Source organism: Atractosteus spatula, chromosome 2, assembly GCF_055471065.1.
Source record: "Atractosteus spatula isolate fAtrSpa1 chromosome 2, fAtrSpa1.hap1, whole genome shotgun sequence".
Classification (NCBI taxonomy): Eukaryota; Metazoa; Chordata; class Actinopteri; order Semionotiformes; family Lepisosteidae; genus Atractosteus; species Atractosteus spatula.
This window is the reverse complement of record NC_142707.1, coordinates 44,119,655-44,141,384: the sequence shown is the minus strand read 5'-3', so window position 1 is coordinate 44,141,384 and position 21,730 is coordinate 44,119,655. Positions and strand designations below refer to the sequence as shown.

General features: G+C 34.6%; 1 protein-coding gene across 1 annotated transcript in view; it reads right to left on the bottom strand.

Moving 5' to 3' along the window:
* ascc3 (activating signal cointegrator 1 complex subunit 3) overlaps positions 1 to 21,730 on the bottom strand; it is a 382,719-nt gene that overhangs the window by 310,550 nt on the left and 50,439 nt on the right. The window contains exons 7-8 of the mRNA XM_088905827.1: positions 20,649 to 20,784; positions 18,998 to 19,123 (exon numbers count right to left, since the gene is read on the bottom strand). Coding sequence (XP_088761953.1) covers positions 18,998 to 19,123; positions 20,649 to 20,784 — 262 coding nt within the window. The remainder of the gene's footprint in view (positions 1 to 18,997; positions 19,124 to 20,648; positions 20,785 to 21,730) is intronic.

Genomic DNA, 21,730 nt, shown 5'->3' with positions numbered 1-21,730 from the left:
TGTTTATAGTTGATTAAGTGCTGCTATGTGAATTGTGGATTCATGCTTTTTCTATGAAGTCATGTTAAATACTTTGATTACAAATATACCAAGACTATTACAATAATTTGTGAACTTTCTAACTTCGTTTACACTTGAACTGAATAGGGTTCTATGTAAAACATTTTCAATACTGATGCAACTGAAAATCCAGTTATCACAAATATTGTCACTGCATTATTCACAGCTTTCCACCTTATAAACAAATGTTAGTAATTTGAAACAACAAATTTAAAGCAATACTGCGAACACTTTAATATAATTCAGAAGAAGGATCATTATTTTTAATAGCACATAAAACAAGTCCTAATACAATCATACTGCTTTCCACATTCGGGTATAAGAGCATATTGTATCAGCATTTGTAAACTATGAAAATCCATCTTCTGCTGTGTTAAGCGTTTGTAAACAGGAAAACAGCAGCGTAACAACAATTGTTAAAGTAACTGTGTGCTTCCTGGTAGTTGTAAAGAGTGCTGCAGAGGAAGATATTGATGAAGTTTGAGGGAGAACCACAACACAACAGAAGTACTAAACCTAATTGGCCAAGAATGTTTATTTGACGTTTTCATGTAAATTTAATGAAGTCTCAAGTCAGGTCTCAAGTGCCAACAGCCAGGTCTCAAAGACGAGTTTCTATTTATTTGATATAAGACTTTAGTTTGACTTGAATCAACAACCATGCTACGAGGGGAGGTGATTTAAGTGTTTAAATTCCTCAAAGGCACTGACAAAATCAACCCAAATGAGTTCTTCAAAAACAACAGCACAACAAAACGGTGGATAAATGTGGAAACTATGTAGATTTGCATATAAACTGAACACAAGGCACGTCTTCACACAAAATGATGTGGGAATGTGAGAGAAGCCGCCCCACCATGCTATTGATGCAGATTCCCAGGCTTCATTCAGGAAACCACTGGATAAGATTCATGGTTCAATTAGTTACCGAAAAAATTGAGTCTGACGGGCCAAATGGCCTCCTCACTTTGTAATTGTTCTTACATTCTTAACTGTCAAGAATCAATTCAGCTGCTCCCATGATGAAAATTTTGAAGGTTTTTTTTCCCCACATGTGTGGGTCAGACTGCTCTCTTGGTTAATGTGGGGCCACAATTCTTGTCCCACATCAATTGGCATGGATCTGTAACCACGCCAGCCAAGTTTGGAGTTGATCAGCTACTGCATAAAGAGTTCGAACCAGGCCTACTTTGAAATTTGTAAAAAAAAAAAGAAAAATAAGAAAAATCCTTACAATCACTAGAGGCTTCCATGCTTGGAAGCCTAATTACAGAACTTAATCACAGGAGATAAATTATGCATGTATTCCCACTTCACTAAGCACCTTTAGCACTCAAACCCATTAATGTAAAGCAAATTAAGGAGCAGCCTTGCAGGAGGTTCACTTAGGCCTCTAGATAGTGTAGCTTTTACAAGTGAGAAAAGGTTATGCACAGACTGGCAGAGGCTTGAAGAAGCAGATAAACTGCCTGTCTGCTTCTTGCAATTGACAATTAAATTACAGACTAAGCCACAGCCACAAAAAGGTGAAAAAATAAATTGATAGCAGTTTGGAACTGATAAAAGCTCATTTATCTGAAAAGCATTAACGCCTCCTGCTACGTATGTAAGACAAACAGCAGTGAAGGAATTCTGAAGTAAGAGGTGGAACCAAGAATGCACATATCATACAGATGCTTTTACATGAGCTACCTCTTGTACTGTATCTCAGACATTAGCATAGCTTTTAGACATTTAGATGTCCTTTAAGGTAATTATAATTATATAACCTTAGTAACCAGATCTTCAAGAATAAGAGTTTGCACTATTGTCTTGACTACGTTCCCTTTAACATGTTTCACATAGATAACTACAATTTTACATCTTCAGAGGTTATTATGTCTTCATTTTTTTTCCTGCAGTATAATTTGTTTCATTAATTGCACAGCAACCCATTTAAGAATATTCTAAAGGCAGCATGCAATCCTAGTGACAGATGTCGCCAAGCTATACGTTTTAAACTCAGAAACAATATGTAAAAAATAAAGTCTTCCTTGGTGACTAATATATCACCAAATTGTTCCATCTCCATGACAACTACTGTATAGTAGATGGCCCTTCTATCATTGACTTATGTAGAATGTCATTATGCTGAAGTTAATAAAAAGAGGTAAGAGTTCAATATCCATTTGAAAAGACTGAAATATATCTTTTGCTTGGCATGTACAATACTCCCAGTCACTCACATTTTGGCTACAAGATGGTTAATTCGGAAACACCATTTGTAAGTGTGGTCTGCTGTGAGACTTCATAGATCATTAATCTCTGGAGCGCATCAGACAGCTCGCTGCAAAATGACTGCCAAAACCTATGCTAATTATAAATTGTATTTTAATATAAAACATCAGCCGTAAATGTCTTGGAATATGCATTCTTATTAACCCTTCCTGAGCAGATTATTTTTACTTTAAAGCAGCACTGCTGTTGTCTTATTTTGTTTGGTTGTTTTTTTTTGTTATTTGCTTTTAGTTTATTTGCCTTCAAGAAATGAACTTGAAACTTGAACCTCCCACTTGAAATTCTCAAATCAATCATTTAAGAAATAAGATGTGCAGTCTTAAATGCAAAGGGTGAAAAGGGGGAAATATATAAGCCATACATGACAAAGCACTGTGGAGTAAAAAAAAATTAAGGAGGATACTCTTTGGATGACATTTTTCAATATTACACGAAAAAATCAGATTTTCAGTATTTGAGAATACTCTGGATTTCAAGGTTTTTAGGGGAAAGCTAAGTCAAAATGTTCTAAATGGCACATACCACAAAATGGTTTACACTAATGACTGGCTGGTTTCCATCGCAGGCTGGTTTTAGAAGTTATGAAATCATAGAATTAAAGCTGCGACAAAAATCTGGCAGCTGGAGTTCAAAGAATGCTTCACTATCAGTTTTCCTCTTTTAAACATTTCCAATTTGATTGCTGGATACGATGTGCATTTTAAGCTTAAATTTGTGATACTGGATGTTCCATTAAAATATTGATTTTTTACAGCATCACATGCATATGTTTGAATATTATAACCGATGTTACATTAAAATATTGATTTTTTACAGCATCACATGCATATGTTTCAACGTTATAATCACACTACAGCCTATAGATGTAGCAGGCTACAGGTGTAACATATCTATATTTTTTCCATAACAAGCAGAAGGCAACTTGCTAATAGGCAGACTCATACAGTTACAAGTACAGTGTGCTTTCCAAGCTTTAATGCCGAAATTCTGAAAAACATCCCTTTGCAGATCTGTGGAGGCTTCACTATACGTAAAGTCAATAAATATCACAGTAGTATTAAAAGGGGGAGAACAGTAACTGTAGCTCTCTATATGAACTGACGTGTTTTAGTCTTAAATTAAGAAAACAAAACCCACTTCACAACCTGAAGAATAACCTGAAAGTTGACAAGAAAGAATATCTGCTTGTTTAACTTAAGTATAACATCTTTCTTTCCATTATATTGAAAACACTCTTCATTTTTGCAGTTAAGCAATTATTGTACAAATATTTACTGGAGTTAATTAACTAAATTAGTTCTGGTAACCAAGCACAGCATGCAAGAACACTAAATAAGCAATTAATGAAATATCCTAACATTAAGACACCAAGTCTTAATACATCATTTTATTTAGTAATTTAACAAAAATATTTAAATTAGGTCATATATCCAAGTCTTGATTTACATGATTTTAATGTATTTATATAAGGCAAGGCTATTAATAAAGATGACAGTACAGGACCATTTAAAAGTGATTCATATATTTGTTGTGCAAAGTGAAAAATATTTTTTCTGAAATTTAAAAACAAAACTACTTGACAAGATTTCTAAAGAGTTTACAGGCAACTTAAGGGCAACAAGAATGACTACAAAGGACCAAATAAGGGTTAATACCACAGGGAAATGTAGAAACACGTTTCAGTTGTTGACTCTTCTTCTGATGAGAGGGAGACAGAAGACGATAGAAGGGACATAAAGCCAGGACACCTGTAAAATGCTGAAATCTGTAAATGAATGGGAGGTTCTAAAAAGCATATAGTCTATCATTAAGAGAAGAGGGAAGGTTTGATTCGTGTTTAAGGATAATCTTGGCTTCTGAGGTAGTTCTGGAGAAGGAGTCTTGAAACCCTTGTAAAAGGACACAGACGGAAAGATCAGTGAAATCACTACCTGGACAGGTGAAATGGGGAACAAGTAACTTGGAGAGATGTTTGATCCTCAATGTCCTGACATGTTCCCAGAAACATTATCTCCCTCCAAAGATCCACAATTCTGACAACACCTGATGCCCTGTTGTCTTGGCCTGCAATTAATCCACTACTCACTGCTTTCCATGACTGACTAAAGAGATAACTGGTTAAAGTCCTTCCTTCACATATTATGGAAACCAACCTAGCTCTCCAGTTTTTGACAGTTTTCAATTTCAAGGTCAAAGTCAAGATCTGAAACATGAACAATATATCCCTATACATTGTCATTGATGATGACAGTTTCCCAGTCCTCAAACACACACAAAAAAACATGTAGTGCCGCAAAAAAACATGCAGTGCTTGATCCTCAACTGTACCCTCATTTGATTAACTGAACTGTTCCTCACTCTGAATGCCTTTTCTTTCAATAACCCTTCTTACGGCAAGGTCAGTGGCGTTGCCATGGGTACCAGGATGGAACCAAAACATGTGAATATCTTTGTCAGCTAAGAATGCTGTTCTCCTCCTGTACCGGCTTTGTCCCTGACTTCTACAAGCAATACAACAATGACTGTTTCAGCGCCACCATCTGCTCCAAGAACCAACTCCTATAATCCCTGCATCATTTCAACAACTTCAATCCATCTCTAAATTTCACTGTTAAGTATTCTCCACGATTCCTTTTCTAGACATAAGCCAACCACCTAATTTGCACACCAGGCTTCTTTTACTGTAACAGAAGCCACTGTGTCACCTGCAAACATGTATCCGATATCACATATATACAAAGCCCCTTGGATGATTTCAGAATCACCCAGAAAATATAATGTGTATCTAATACTCACATTTACAGCATCTCTTATAAAATTACTCTATTTACATCAGCAAGACAGAAAGAAGACCATTTCAGGAAACATGTCAGGGCAGTGAGGATCAAAGATCTCTGCAAACCAGCAGTTCCCCATCCCCTGCTATGAATTCACTCACCTTTTTTGTCCGTGTACTTTCACAGGGATTTCAGGACCCCCTACTCCAAAAAAAATAACCAAAATTATCCTTATACATGGTCACACCTACCCCCTTCTGTCAATGTTAGATTAATTGCTCTTGAAATTTCAAGATTTCAGCTTTTCACACTTCTCCCCTAGATCTAATTTCACTAGGACACTCTTTATTATCTCCTGTGTCCTCCTGTAGCCCTGCTACCTTCCTCTCTCTCCTCCCACCTGATAAAGGTTCAACAGCCCACACACTGTTTTTCTTTTTCTACTTTTCAGTGTGGATTTTTTGCAGCCAAGACAGAGTGTTGCAACTCCCCACTTGAACCTCTTCAAAATCACTACAGTATGGTGCAGTCTTTGGGCAGGGAGAGGACTTGGAATATAAGATAAACATGGACAAAATCAGCAGTTTAATATCTGCCCAAACCATTGTGGTCAATATTTCTTATGAACATGCATGTATCTAAATATAAGATTATATTCTTCAGAACCAGCTTTGAAAGACATACCATGAGGACACAGATGGGAACTATGGAAAAGTGCATTTAGGACAGTGACCAGAAGTTGCCCGGCCATGTTGCTGAAGCTGATGTCCTGGCTTGTTTCACAAAACAGCTGAATGAGATCTGTGAAGCACTTCACTATCATGGCAAAATGGCCTTAACTGGATTGTAACCTTTCATATATTCTTATTTATGCAAGTGATTAAATGCTCCAAAAAGGCTATTTAGATAGCATATGGCTACCTAAATACAATCATTATTTGATATAATTCATTAAGAATATGCTATTAAGAACACTTAAATGAAATTAAGTAACATAATTCCTGAAAAACACATTATACCTACCCATTTGATCCAGCAGGACAAATGATTGCGCTGGTAGTTTGATAGGCTTTGTTTTCCCACTGGAGTAGTGAAAATGTGAGCTGGACTGGTTAATCCTGAATTTTGGCACGATACCTTTGGAGAGGAACTACTTAAATATAAAGACCATTTAAATGCAAAAACGACATATTCAAAGTAAATCTGCTTTATCAATCAAATGGAATGAAGTCTACTGACTTCAGGTCAGGGCACGCAATATACTGATACACATGAGTGCTGGTTATAACTATACTGAATATATACAGTACCTGCTAGGGTATAAAAATAAATATGAGCAATATAGAGCTATTTTACATCAGTAATTAGGTTCAATGAAGTATTTTGTCAATTATATTGTATTGTTTCCACAATCTGTATTCTGCTTAATAATTGAGTAGTCCTTGCCAGTGTATCTTTCAATACGTAATCATAGACATGAGTTTAGTTGCATTTACATATCTGAGCAGAAATTGACTATAGCTATAATCTTCTGCCATCAATTACTTTTTGTGATGCTGATCCATCTTTCAAGCAAACACTTTATTTATTCATCCTGTACACTTTGGATGTACATGGCTAAGGCAATGTGACTGTATCAGCTATATCAACTGCAACCATATCAATCCATATCTCTACCCGACAGCATTTAAACAAATATAAAATGAACACACTCGAGCCTTTTAGATCACTAAATGAAACTGTTTGAATTTGTTTTCCCACATGCTTCATTCCTTTTCATTTCTTTTCCTTCAGATAAATATTTCAGAATCAGGACAGTCAGTAGGTCATTACATAGCAAGGCAAAGGAAGTGGGATAAAAACTTAGCATGTCCCAAATTTCTATTATTTGCAAGAAGAACATACTACACACAGTGCACCCCATACGTCCCAATACTTATGCTCAAATGAAATGGGGAGATTGAACACAAAAAGTGCTAATATTCTAAAACAGTACAACATACAAGCACTGAAATAAAAGGTGACATTCTGTACTTAAGCCTCATATTCATCTCTAACTCTCAAAGCCAAATGGACTGAGCATATAGCAAAAATAACAATTTTGACTTCACTGTCCCAATACTTATGGACATTGTATATATAGCTTAACATTACAATGCTTTGCACTGCTAAAACTACTTCAAAAGCATAGATCACAACAGAGTACATTTCTGAGAACAATCTTAATGCAAAATGTATTATATAATTATATTCATAAGTATGTTCCCTTTACCTTCGTATACATTTGGCGCAATAAAACTGCAATATTATCTGCTATTCTAATAAACATTAACTCACAACTTTTAAAATGCAGTCTGATTTCAGTAGTAACACTAATGACGATGAATAACATGTGCTGTTATTGCTTCCAAATTACTAACAGGTTCAAAAGTTATGTAGGTCAAAAAGAGCAAATGTCTAATTACAAATTAATATAAAATGAAATATTAAAATAACAGAAACGGTAGCTAAAGGTGGCAGAGCAAAATGTTTCCAATAATTTATTTCACATCTGTCCACGATATTTGACCTACTGTTGCAAATTTTACTGTAGCACCTATATATATTTATTCACAGAGATTAAGGATGCTTTTACCAGCAAAACGACTGCATGACTCAGCCCTGTAATTCATTAGTTAAAAGGACACTAATAAATTTTGTACTTTTAATGCCTCACGAAGTTATTATAGAAACATAAGTTGTGATGTCCTTGTTTCCCATTAAAGCTTTCAATAAATGACAATTTGTAGACATACAAGAAACAGAATGCCTTTTCAGTTTGCCTTTCAAGTCTTAATATTAATTTAAGACATATTGGCTATAATATTACTCATTTTATAACAGTAGCACTTCGTTTTAGAATTCACAGAAGCTTTACCCTAATGAATAGTGCAACACTTCAATCAGCTCATTTGCATGGGTCAGATAAAGTATTTTAATATCAATCTTTTCCTGTCACAAATATTTTAAAACAGAATAAAACAACGACTTAGAACACAGATAAGACAAAAGTCTTTCAAGACTAAAAATGTAACATATACTGAAAAATTGAGGCAATTTTTCAAGCAAACAAACATATTTTAAGTCTTGTTTCCCAAGGTTAAATTATGAAAGACACACAGGCTTAAAAAGACAGAAGCATTTAATTGATTTTGTTCTTCTGCATTATGCTAAAATATCCACCTTCTTATTTAGATAATTAATAGTGTACTGTAAATAACAGGAAATGGAAATTGCATGAAACAAATAAATCTTTGCTAAGTATCCACTTAAAGTAAAAGGTATGGTTGTTTAAAATGCCTATTTATCAGTTTCACTCTTGAGAATCTCTGGTATCTAGTGCTACACAGAAAATTAAGGACGTATTGTAAGATATATCACTTTCATTGGTTTTGATGCATATTAGGAAAATTACCAAGCAACACACATAACCTTTAGTTATTTTTCTTCATACATTGCTTAAAATGTATATATTGTTCATAGAACTCAACAATTTACACAGTCATTTTGTTTTTAAAACAACCCCTTCTTCCATTAGTAATTTTAATAGCCATGTCTGTGACTATTTTATGGAATACATTGTCATTGTTTTTGATGCATGTCAGATTAAAAGCCACTATTTTATGGTAAATCTTTTTTTTTAAAATCTGCCTCAACAGTTAGCTATGTTAAAATTTGCAAAATCCATACATAAAAGGGATGTTTCCTGTATGATAGTGAACACATTTTAAGCAATCATTGCCAGTAACAATTACAAAACATTTTGTTTTCTCTACTACTGCTAAATTGCTCTCTTTTAAAAACATATTTCAACATTATATGTCAGCAAAAGATAAAACAAAACACAAAAAGCCTCCTGTTTATATATCAAAAATAATGTAATATTTTGTTAATAACAATTACAACACAACAGGTTGAAATGCTATGACCTTTCAGTGACTGAAGAATAACTGCTTCAATACAATAAAGTGCATATATGAGCAATACAAATGAAAGGTCCTCCAAAATCTAAATGATTTCATCAACTGCCTTTAAGCAGTTCCATTCTGGAAACCTGGGATTAAAAGCATTTCACTTTCCGTCTGCTCTTCAGCAAAAAAGCATAAATACTGCATATCTCATCCTAGTTTGTGCAAATGTTCTTTTAAGAGGCATTTTGGAAAAGTGAACCATACAGAAAAAAAATCAATGCCTTAGAAGTTACTCCTCTTTGGGAGTAATATGTAAAACATATGCTAATTCTGTATTGTTCCTATCCTGCTAAAACAACTCCTATTACAGATTATTTATTAGAGCACTGATGATAGGTCTTTAAAGCCTGCGGTATATGACAGCTATCGTGCACATCAAATGATGTTGTCTCTCCTGTTATGGTTATTTCTCCATTAAAATTAGTACCTGCTTAAAGAGGCTCAAGAGAACAGTATTTTAACAAAACACAAACATATAAAAACACATCTGATTAAAAAAGCTGCTGATCTCGATCACAGTTCAGTTGGAAGTATTTAAACTGGACCTTTAATTTTTATGATGCATTGGAATACTGAAATAAACCAAGGTGACCTAACTAAAACTAATGATAGAAATCTTAAATTATTTTGTTACTCCCATAATATGTTATTTGAAAACGCTTGTATATGTACATCAATCTTTAGGTTGCATACATCAACGTAAAACCTTTACAAAGACAATGGCTAATACAGTCCATCCACATAATCCACATAATCGACTCCATGTAGTGTTCTGAAAAGGACTTGGCCACAAACAGTAGAAGGCATAAAAGTTTACAATACAGTATAGGATCCCAGAAGCTAATCAGGATCTTGATTATTATTCTCAACAGTATATGCACATAATTTACAGTATATTTTACAGCATGTTTGGGTTAATACCAATACCGTGTTTGAGTTTTACCTAACCACCCGTGAAGGATACTTACAAGCAAACAGACAAGAGGCATGTGTCAGTAATCCAGCACAAATAACTAAACTGTAAAGCCAAATTATTGCTGGCAGGCAGTATGTTCATATTTTGCCTCTCACTTCCTGTCCACCAAAGCTTCTAATTATAAATGAAAAATAATGCAAATATTCTTGATGAAGCAGACTTTTTCAGAAAATATGTCCAGACTGAGGTACCTTAAGTCCTTACATATCATACTATTATACTTCAATGTTTAATAAATGCAGAAACAGTCCTATACTGCTATCCTGATAACAATAAATGTGTAATCCTGAGCTATAGAAACATTGTAAACTGCATTTTTTTTTAAACTGGCTGTGATCACTAGCATATTTTCTGAAATGGAAAAACTCTGCAGCTTTCAATTGTAATTATTTTTCCTCAAGACAGTACAACAGCATTCAAGTCACCTTAGCTACATCAGTCAGAAAACGTAATTAAAAAATTGGATCTGAACTTATTAAAAATTGACCGAGTATCAATGCACTGTGTGTTATTCCTAGCAGAGGAAGCAACATTTATTTACTACTGACAATTTTAACAAGACATTTGCAAGATTTTATTAGCCTTTTAAGTACTACATTAGCACACTTTGCTACACAATGAAACACTGTAGGGCAAAGCACATAGAGGTAAATTTGACTTATTATCTACACTGGCACCCTGCAACTTAAAATAGGTTGATGAGACGTGAAAAACCAAAGAATGGGGACTAGATCATTTCCATTGACATAGAAGCTTTCTTCCTTATGGGTCTTTTAACACAGAATCTGTGCATGCTGTGGCATGTATCCAATCTTTCACATTACACAAGATGCCATCTTCTTCGGGCATATTACAGGTGATACCAATTACAAATACAGCAAAATACCTGAAAAACTGTTAGTGGTGAGATCTGTGTAGATTAAATTAAGTCTTAAGCCCATCTGTTTGCTGCAATTTACAATCCCAGTTACCAGGTGGCAGGTTTCTATTGGGCAGAAGCAAGGGCCCCATGGCAAATAAAAAGCCACCATGAAGAGCCATGATTAACAGGAGGACAAAAGCTGTGATTTTATCAGAGCCCACGCCTGTCCTTCAATCCTCCATCATAACAATCATACATCCTGCCATGTAATACAGCCAAGTTCCTTCATAGCTGAATTAGAAATATCACATTTAGCAAACCAAAAATAACACTAAATAAAACCTAATTAACTAGGTAAGAGTTACAGGAAGCTAAGATTTGAATATTAGCATAAATGAAAAATATCACAAAATTTAATTAAAAATAGAATATGCACCCAAAACTTAGATAAAAAAACAGCTGTGAATATAACATCAAAAAGGTGTCAGGTGCCTTTTCTAAAGTAAAACAAAAAGTCTACATCAATAGTAAGATCTATAAAAACTATAGGACCACAAGTATACTTAATTAAAACATTTTTAGCATTTCAAGTGCTGATTTCTTACTTCTTTTTACAGCAGGGAATTAATCTCTATTTGTTCCTTTGCAGCTCACAAGATGACACCGCTCCGCACTCTAACCTCTTTCTTGGTTGTCATGGTACTAATTATTTAGTCTAAAATCTTCAGAAGAACCCCAGTTAGGTTCATCTTGTGTACAAGGTATACAATGACAATTCTGTGCAAAATTGTTTGATTTGATTAGAATATAAAGAAGCTTGTGAAACACAGTTCTTAATTTTTTCCTTGTGAAACAAGGACCCAGGGACATAGGAAAAGAGAAAACAAGAGGAATTTACTTACACAAATGGTTGAAGGTGTCTACAAAACATTACTATTACTATGACTACTGCTACTAATTCCTTACACTTATATAGCGCTTTTCTGGGTACTCCACTCAAAGCACTTTACTGTATTGGGGACTCCCCTCCATCACCAATCCACCTGGATGATTTGACCTCTCCCAAAATGCACCAGTACACTCACCACACATCAGCTATCCGTGGGGAGACAAACAGAGTCATGAAGCCAAATCAGAGATGGGGACTATTAGGAGGCCATGATTGGTAAAGGCCAGAGAGAAATTTGGCCAGGACACAAGGGTATTAGGCAGCACTCAAATAAATTTCCTGGTATCCCTCATTAAATTGCTTGATGACACTCTTGTATAAATCATTAACTGTGTAAATAACAAGCTGAGCACTGCCGTGATCACAGTCCCAATGTTACCAGGATGTTGCTTGTAAAAATAAGCTACTAGAAACTAGAACGATGATCTGACTGGTCTAAATTTCTAACATTTCTTATGTCCTAAAAAAATTAATCTAAAAATCCTGTATACCTATTGGTGTAGCAATAACAGGAAATTTAGCTTAATGAAATCAGTTGTGATTCAGAATCTGAGCTCTCCACTTCCAATATGCAACCAACATTGACGTTTCTAACTACTGCTACGATCACATTCAAAACTGTATTAAAGATGTGATACACATATCACTTAGAATTGTAACAGCTAATATAAAGAATGCTATGACTGATTACTTGTCATTAAATCATCAAACTAGACTCCAAAATAATTCCAGCTAATCACAATAAAGAAAAACACTGAAAGTGAATGGAATTCAATAATCTGCTATTTGCAATGAGAAAAGATAAAAGCTTTTATCAGAAAAAATATCAAAACATACTACAGAAGAAGAAAAAGGGGTAACAATTTGTTTTATCCAACTACTGGAAATATTTGTATTAAATTATATAACTGCAGTGATGACCTGCAATGGCTTAACCTCTTCAACCAAAAATGTGCCTTTTTTACTAAGGATCCGGGTCTCAATCAGTGTTGCCTATAGCGCAGAAATTGTGTTACAAAAATGTAATTGTTTTAAAACAGCATCTACAATAGACAGTTCATGACTAATACTTGTTTCTCTCCATGAGAGAGAGCTGAAACAAATTTAGACTGCCATCCACCTCCCTTACTCAGCAGGGTTCATTTTCTAGCACATAAAAATAATAATAATGTGCAGCTGAGAATGAGAGTTATATTACTGCCTGAACCTAAAGGAGTGCGTTATATTATCTACTTTTATTCTAACATATTTGTATTATTTGTCTAGTACTATTATAGTATGTGCATTATAATTATAATAATAATAATAATAATAATAATAATTGCTTACACTTATATAGCGCTTTTCTGGACACTCCACTCAAAGCGCTTTACAGGTAATGGGGACTCCCCTCCACCACCACCAATGTGCAGCATCCACCTGGATGATGTGCATTGTATGACAGTCTCGTTATCTCTATTCAGACTGTTACACAATACTAATAAAATACTTATCAAAAGTTTCTGAAAATAGTTTTTTAAAGCTTGCTGAGAATGTTTTTAGTAGAACAGATTAAAGAAGAAAAGTCATAAAATTTAAGAAAGGTTACACATAAAAAGAGTCCTTTCAGTTAATCCAGCTGATTTGGTTAGCTAGCTAACTGATGCAAGGAACTCATCAAACCATTTCTAGAAAGAAAGCAGGGTATCGTCTTCAACAAAAAAACTGAGTGGCTTTTGCCAGACTCCCACAACCCTTTGTACCCCCTTATTCTCAGTTTCAAATGACCTCCCATATTCTGTTTCACTCTTGAAGTCCATTGGGTTGTCTCTCTCAGTGCCTTTAAGGTATCTGAATACTTGATCTGAATCTCAGAATAAAAAGGTTCAGTTCTTTCAGCCTGTCTGTGCAGAACATTCCTTTAATCTTGTCAAGAGTAGGACTGTCCTTTGAGCACAGGAATGTATCTGGTAGTCCTTCTCCAGACTGATTTCATAGCATTAATAACCTTTTTGTAACATAGTGACTAGAGATGCTCAATATCCCAGGCATGAAGGCCCAAGAACCTGTGTTTCTGTATGCTATCTAGATCTCTCTAAAGCAGAAGAAGGGCTGGAAGAACCAACTAAATTGGTACCATTAAACCAACAATTAGCTGCCTGAGCTTGTTCAGACCTGAGCTGGAAAGAAAACATGCAGACACAAAAGCCCTCCAGGACCTGAACTGCCCAAGCCTGCAAAACCATAGTGAGATTTTACTAGTACAGCATTCTTCAATCCTGGTTCTGGTTCAATGGTAATTCAACCCTGGTATACAATCCACTTTGCTTTTTTTAGTGCATCTTGAATCAAATATTAATTTAAATATAAAGAACTTATAACTAGTTGATCAATTAGAGGAGTAATGTGTTCAATTAAAGGATCACTGATCTCCCCAAAAGTTGAAAGGTCTCCATTTTATGTTCCAAAAGATATCTAAATTACTTACCTGTTCAAAATCATAATTTAAATAATTTTAAATCTCTTAAATATTTAACAGATCTTTAGAAATTGAATGAATGCTGAATAAACCACTATACTAGTGTATTATTCCTTGATTTAAATTCTACATTTTTAACAATACACAGTGAGGGCATAGCCAGTCCAGACAAAATGGCTACCTTGTCTGACTACATACAGTAGGCCAGAAGCCTTTGGGAAAGCCTTGGTCAGGTGAGCTGAGGCTTCCTGGGGGTGAGATAATAGAAGGTAATTAGTGAGTTAGTCTCATTAATTGTATGACTTTTTAAGATCTTGTGTGGAACAGTCTTTAAATAGATTTTGATGGTTTGTTTACTTTGAAGCCAACAGCCACCCAGCACATTACATAGGGAGCAGACGAAATCAGGTAGGAGCTCAATATTTTTGATCCTGACTGAACTTTCGACCCTCGTGCAAAATATTGTAAAAACATTATTCTTCCACCACAGAAGTATCATCAAACTATGTCTTATGATGTCTTGGACTGAAGTAGAAAAGCTGGTCAACACACTTGACTTTTCTAGAATCAATTAATGCACCCCCAAGCACTGTAATATCTACATCCACACTGAACAAACCCTAATATGTTCAGAATTCATCATCTAGAACAGGGATGGGCAAACTTTTTGTCCCAAGGGCCACATAAAATTTTGAAACTGTATATAGAGGGCCACTTCACGCTGCTGTTACAGATAGCCTATGCCCTATATAAGTTTAGAATCCAACATAGGCTTATTAGTTCAAGGTTAACGATAACCTGAGAGAAAAAAAATATTTCAAATATTAAAAAAACAGAATAAAACTTGACATTCACCTTACAAGCCAAGTCACCGATTACCTCGACCCGACGGGTAACTTTTCTGCTTGATAATCTTATTTTCTCAAATTTGTTCTTGCTCTCTGGACAAAGAATATCTACGGTTTCTATCATACACTCCTTCAAAAGATCCCCTTCAGAGAGTGGCTTGCTTTGTTTAGCAATTTTATATGCACACTCTGCAGTCACTGTCAACTTACTGCTTCTTCAATTTGCTCTTTTTGGCACAGGTTCCCTCACAGTACGATGGACCCACTCTAACTGGTGAATCAAATTGGCAGGGGTTTCCAAACTTTTTGGGTCCATGCCTCCCATTACCTGTCAAATTTTCCACATGCCTCCCCTGTGTCAAAAATATGTTCTATGGCAGTGCGATATTTTACAAAAGATTATAAATTTGAAAAGGAAATGATGGGTCAAAATAAAAACAAAAAAGTTAAATACTTGACAACACATTTTACTGAAATTATTTGAATGTGCCAACAATTTGAAAAAATTAAAAAATAGTCAACATCTTTGTAAAATGCAAATAAAATGCATAAAAAATGTAAAAATCTAACATCAATGTTTTTTAAAAAAGGGGGAGTATACAATGTCTTTTTGTCTGTGCCTCTTAATGGGTAGGTGTGCTTGTTTAATAAATTATGTTAACATAATTCACTGAAAATACTGGGTAGTATTTTTTAAATGGCAAAAATCTCCTCAGCATTGACTTTTGATCTGAACTTGTATTTGATAACCACTAGTGCTGAAAACCCAGCTTCACAGAGGCAGAACATTGCAAAGGGAAGCAGAATTCACAGAGCTCTGTTGCTTATTCCTTGGTACTCCAATAGTATGAGGTTTCTTGCATTGTGCTACTCGGTACGCTACTTTGTATGATGAACTTTGCTGAGGACAGTAGTTTGGTTAGAAAGTGTCATAAAAACTCCCCACAATTATGACATTTTTTGAGGCAGCAAAAGCCAGCAACATTCGTCATTTGTAGGTCACTTTGTTCCAGAAATGAAAAAATAGTAACATTTAAAATCCTTCTTCACAATGCTCCTGGCATTGATATAAAGTAGTGAATGACTTTGTTGGTTTTGACAAGACTACAACATTTCACTTTATCGTTTTTATTGGTTACAGGTACATTAAATGTATATACCCCTGTCTGAACTGTATGTTGTGAATATTAATAGCCATAAGGAATAATGTAATTAGGTTGAGATATGCAGTATTCCCCTTTGTAAGTCATTTCGTTATAAGTTGGATTATTTAGGAAAATAACCTAGAATGAAACACACACACAGTCTAATTTATGGTCTCTAACCCAACTGTATTCCATTAACTCTCATGGAATAAACCCCTTGCTTTAAGTTGCATGGGCAAATTTTATGCTGTTATGGTCCCAAACCCTCCAAGTTTATTCTGTTCTCCCTTTATACACCCCTTTATACATTGTTTCACTATACAGACAGACTTTTTGTTCCCTGAACCCAACATATAAAGAACTTAACAGGTTTACTATATATTCCAGTAACCAGATCACCGATATAAATTTGAAAAGTAGTGGTCTTAAAACGGATCCCTGTGCTAATCCTCTAATTATGTCACACCAATCTAAAGTGTTCAACTCTTATCTGTACTCTGTTTTTTTATCCATTAACCAGTTTTTAAACCAGGCACATGCATTACCTAGAATGCCCAATGCCTGCAATTTAAGAATTAATATTTTATGAGGAACTTCATTAAAAGCCTTTTGAAAATCTAAATATGCCACATCACATGCTCTGTGTAACCATTTCTGCTGTTCCTTGTTTAAAGAACTCTATATAACAAGTTAGTTAAGCAAGGCTACCCTTTTCCATATCCAAACTGAGAATCCATTAGAATTCTACTGCTATATAGATAATCCTATTTTTTAGTTAAAATATCATTTCTATATCCTTACAAGTAATAGATGTAAAAAGTATTGAACTATTATTACTATTATTCATTCAGTTCTGTCACTCTTTGTATGAACAGGTGCTACATTTACAATCTTCCCGTCAATGGATATTACACCTGCCTTTTGGTGTAAGTGATTGCTAAAAGAGTTTTGTTTCCAGTCTATGAATATAACATCTCTCCCTTCCTTACCTACAGCAGGTCCTGCAGTTTTAAGTGCTCTTAGTAACCCTTCTGCCTCTTGTAACCTAATTGTATTTGATATAGAACTTTCTTCAGCATGAAGTATGTTGTCTCTTTCTTGGTAAAAGCTTGAGTGAAATATTCATTCAATATATTATCCATTTCCCTTTCATCATCTAAAGGTTTCCTATTACTGACTCTGATAGTTTATCCGCCAGTCACTCAAGACCTCTAAAGATACATCCTCTGCTGAAGCCTATTTACAATTGACCCAACCTCCCACTTCCATTGCACATGATCTTAGCCACAAAATGGAGAAGGTGCCTACTAGGAAACAAAACCGCTTAGCTTGTGTATTTTTGTGTACTATACCACCAATGCTACAGTATATCACCAGTTTAAAGGTATAGTTCAAAACTCCATGTTGACCTATCCTAAATGTTTCAGTTTGCCATATAACTGAGCTCTCTGTTTTCTGGCTTTTTTCTTAAATTATGAATTCAGATTCTAGAGATTATTTCAAATGGAATAATAATAGCCCTGGCATACTTTTCCAACTATTTTTAACATAGTACTAATGAAACTAATAACAATAATAATGAAACTTAAAGGCTTAGGTATAATTAAACTAAATTATTTTTGTTATTTGACAACAAAGGCTGTCTATAGGAATTGGAGATTGGTTTGGTTTACATTAGTATTCTGAGAGGAACACAGCAATTGTAACGTGATAAATCTCTCTAAACTTTATTACTTGCCAGCATTAAAATGGTTTCATTCTAAAGAAAAAAAAAGTGAAAATATGTCTCTTAGCTATATTTCATTTAGTTATTCTATTCAATTACAGAAAACCTTTTCCCTTTCATAACACAATTTGAAAACACTCAACTGAAAATATCTTGGCACGTAAGAATGTTCACTGAAAACAGCAAAACTAACATTTTAATAGGAGAACAGACATAGCTCCCACAGACACCAGCCAGCCCTCCATTCATACAGAGACCAATGTCACTGCTGGGCAGCCACTCACTGGTCTTTCAACTTATACAAGTTCTATAGAAGTCAGAAGGACTTAGCCAATTGTGTTACACACCTGAGGATTCCCAGCCTGTGAAAGCAAGTGGCACAGGCAATCTCTAATCTGAACATTAGAACATTTCAGTTAGATGATTCAACCTAACGTCTAACAGATTATTATAGTCATATTATTTCAGATCTGATTGCACAAGAATACAGCAGCAATCCCAGATGGGATTTGCACACACTTCTGCCTAGAATTCCATTATAATCCAACATTGTCTTTTAGTTTTTGAGCAACACTTTTTTATATTTAAATAAGGAAAATGCTTTTCAATGTAATATTTTCTTCTCTTGATGTAATAGCATCAGGGTGCGATATCCAGAAAGCTTAAATGTATTCCTGACATTTCATAAATCTGTTTTCTTAGTTAAAAAAGTCTGAATGATTGAAAAAATTGCCACAAAACAATGGAATAAAATATTCACTTTTGGCATCTGCAAGTGCTTTTGTGTACAGACAAACTAATAACATAATATTCCTGATTCCTGCTAGTAAAACAGCATGGTTAAATGATTTTACATTTCACTTTCTTGATTTCTTTGGTGAGTGAATCCAGACTGAATTTAAAACCCACCTCATCCAAATCAGTGATGTAAACTGGTTTCTCCTCAAAGCCAATTGGCATGGGCTCATTTGGTGGAATGACAACTTCTTCATACATTTTGTTGTTCTCCCTCTTAATCCCTTCAGGTAGAAGCATCTATGTAAAAGAAAAATAAACTTCAATATAAAGTCAAAAAAGGTTAAAAATAAAAATACTTAAAAATATTTAATCCCATAAATGTTTTCAGAATGATTCCTTTTAATGTGATCAAAAGTCTTTACTTGCATTTTGCAACTCTGACACATCATTACAGAATTTTTAGAATTAGAATGTTTCATGATCTTGATCAGGGCTCTCTAGTCAACTCTAGTCCTTAATAGCTTGATAGTGGGTCACCTCCTTCTAATGACTGTCAACACCTTTAAATTAATGATGATTTGAACAAGTGTTCTGTTCAATTAAGAAAAGTCTGGTCCTTGAGAGCTGAACAGTATTCAGGATGCTGATCCCTTCTGATTTAGTGATCACTAAATTACTTAATTTAACGAATTGCTTGGTTAGGTGATCATGTTGAAATTCGTTCAATTCATAAGACATTTATAAAGACAAACATTCAAAGTAAACATTTTAATCAAGGTTTACTGAAAAAAACTCCACAGCCAAAATGTTGTGTCTCGTTACTTTTCTCTTCAGCATGAAACAAACCTTTACCTGTTCCATTTTATTCAATAATATCATTCATGTGGTCTTTAGTATTATGTTATATAGACTGAACAAAAAAATAAAAAACCTGAACATACAGTCTAATTGCAAAAAAGAAAAAAGTCAAGAATAAAACACAAATATGTTTCACTTATTTCTCAATGCCCACACACATCATCTTTTAATTAAAAAATGTGCTCTATAGAGACTTGCAGAAAGAAACAGACTGGGACGGACTTGTCTCATCATGACCCTATGACCTCTGCTGAGAGAGTGCCTGAAGAGGTCAGAGGCAGATCAGTCACTTCAGGCTCACACCTAAGGGCTCATTATTTGTACTTGGTATTTCAACTCAGGGAGAAAATGGTTTAATTAACTGGATTTCTTAAAAAGTAAAGTTTGCTACCCACAGAAAAGGAAGCAAAAAACATTCCTTTAAGAAAAAAATTCCTACAGCTTTACACAAAAGAAAAAAAAACATTCTTTAAAGCATTTAGCTTTACATGGTAGAGCTCAGTAATTTTACAAAATAACAAAGAAAGATTATGTTATGTTAAATTCAGATTTAATTAAAACATTTTTCCTTTTTAAATTGCAGGCTTTCAAAGGGGATAAGGGTTCTTTTTCACATCACCCCTGTTCCAAAAAACTAAAGATACAGTGTCTAACAAAATAATACACAATTACAGATAGAAAAGAGCAGGTTAAAGCCAGCTTGTTCACTAATAGAATTCCTAAGCTATAAAGACTTTTAAATATGTCAGCAGCTACTTCTTAACAGCACCTCAGGGAAATAGCAAGAAGCAAGCCATCTAACCAGTAGCACACGGCCCGCTCCAGCTGCCAAGCAAAAATGGATTCAGCAAAATATATTAAATAAATTCTGCCAAGGCTAAGCCCAGGGGAAAAGAATTACTTAATCTCATTTACAATAAATGACATACAGGTAAAAAAAAAAGGTTATACAGTCACAACACACCTTTGCACCACCAACAAATGCAGATGTTTTTGTGGCTTCGGCATAGGAATCATAGACATGTGGATAATGAATTCTCTCATACTCCCTCTGTCTGCCCCAAACTGGAGACTTCCGAGCAGTAAGCAGAGCTTGCTCCCTGTAAAATCAAAACCAATAAAGAACAGGAAAAACCTCCACAAAATTTAAGTACTGCAGTAATTACTTTAGTAGTATCTCTAAGTTTCAAGCCATGTTGTCACACTGTTAAGAGACTTTCCAAAACTGCTCATTAAAGTAGGGAAGTTGTTCTTTATTGTGAAATTAACAAAGCAGTTGTTGATAAGGCAGACTGAACCTTTACTACTCTAGCAACAATTAATTTAAAACATTATTGGAAGTAATGTCGTAAAAGCACTAAATGGGTTTACCAAGAAGGAATTTTAACAACAGAATAAAAATATATTTTGAAAACTATACACAGAACTTTATAGAAAAAAATAAATCAATGATTTATGTTTAAATCTCTGAATTAATTAATAACCCCCTACATATATTTTTTTTTGTTATGCACTTCAGCCAAACCACGCCTTAAACATGGGATATGGAGTCCTGGAATTTCAATGTTGGTGATAGACTCCTTCACTTTCATATTATTTGCAGTTGCAGAAACAACCACGTTATGTACACGTTCAAAATTACATTCAGATCAAAGGTGCTGGAAGAAATAATCACTGAGTAAATCATTTTTGCTGAATAATTTATAGGAATAAATCACCACTTCAGGTATAGGGGATGTTCTTTCTTGTGTGTCATTATTATGTTTATTCCTAAGAGGCACAGAGTAATTTGTAATTGTGAATTTTTATTCAATACACACAACAATACAGTCTTTTCACTGGTGTAGAACAGTTGGCAATGCAAGAAGGGAATAACAGAATCTATTAATCTCATGGGCAAAAGAGGATAGTAGCTATAAATTAATGGGAATAGAGTTCATAAATCTTTGGCCAAAGGTTTTCACACAATTCCCCAAGAATGTGGCTTACCTTTACTAATCTGCATCTGTACCCCAGATGGATTTGGCCAAGTAAATTCTAATTAAA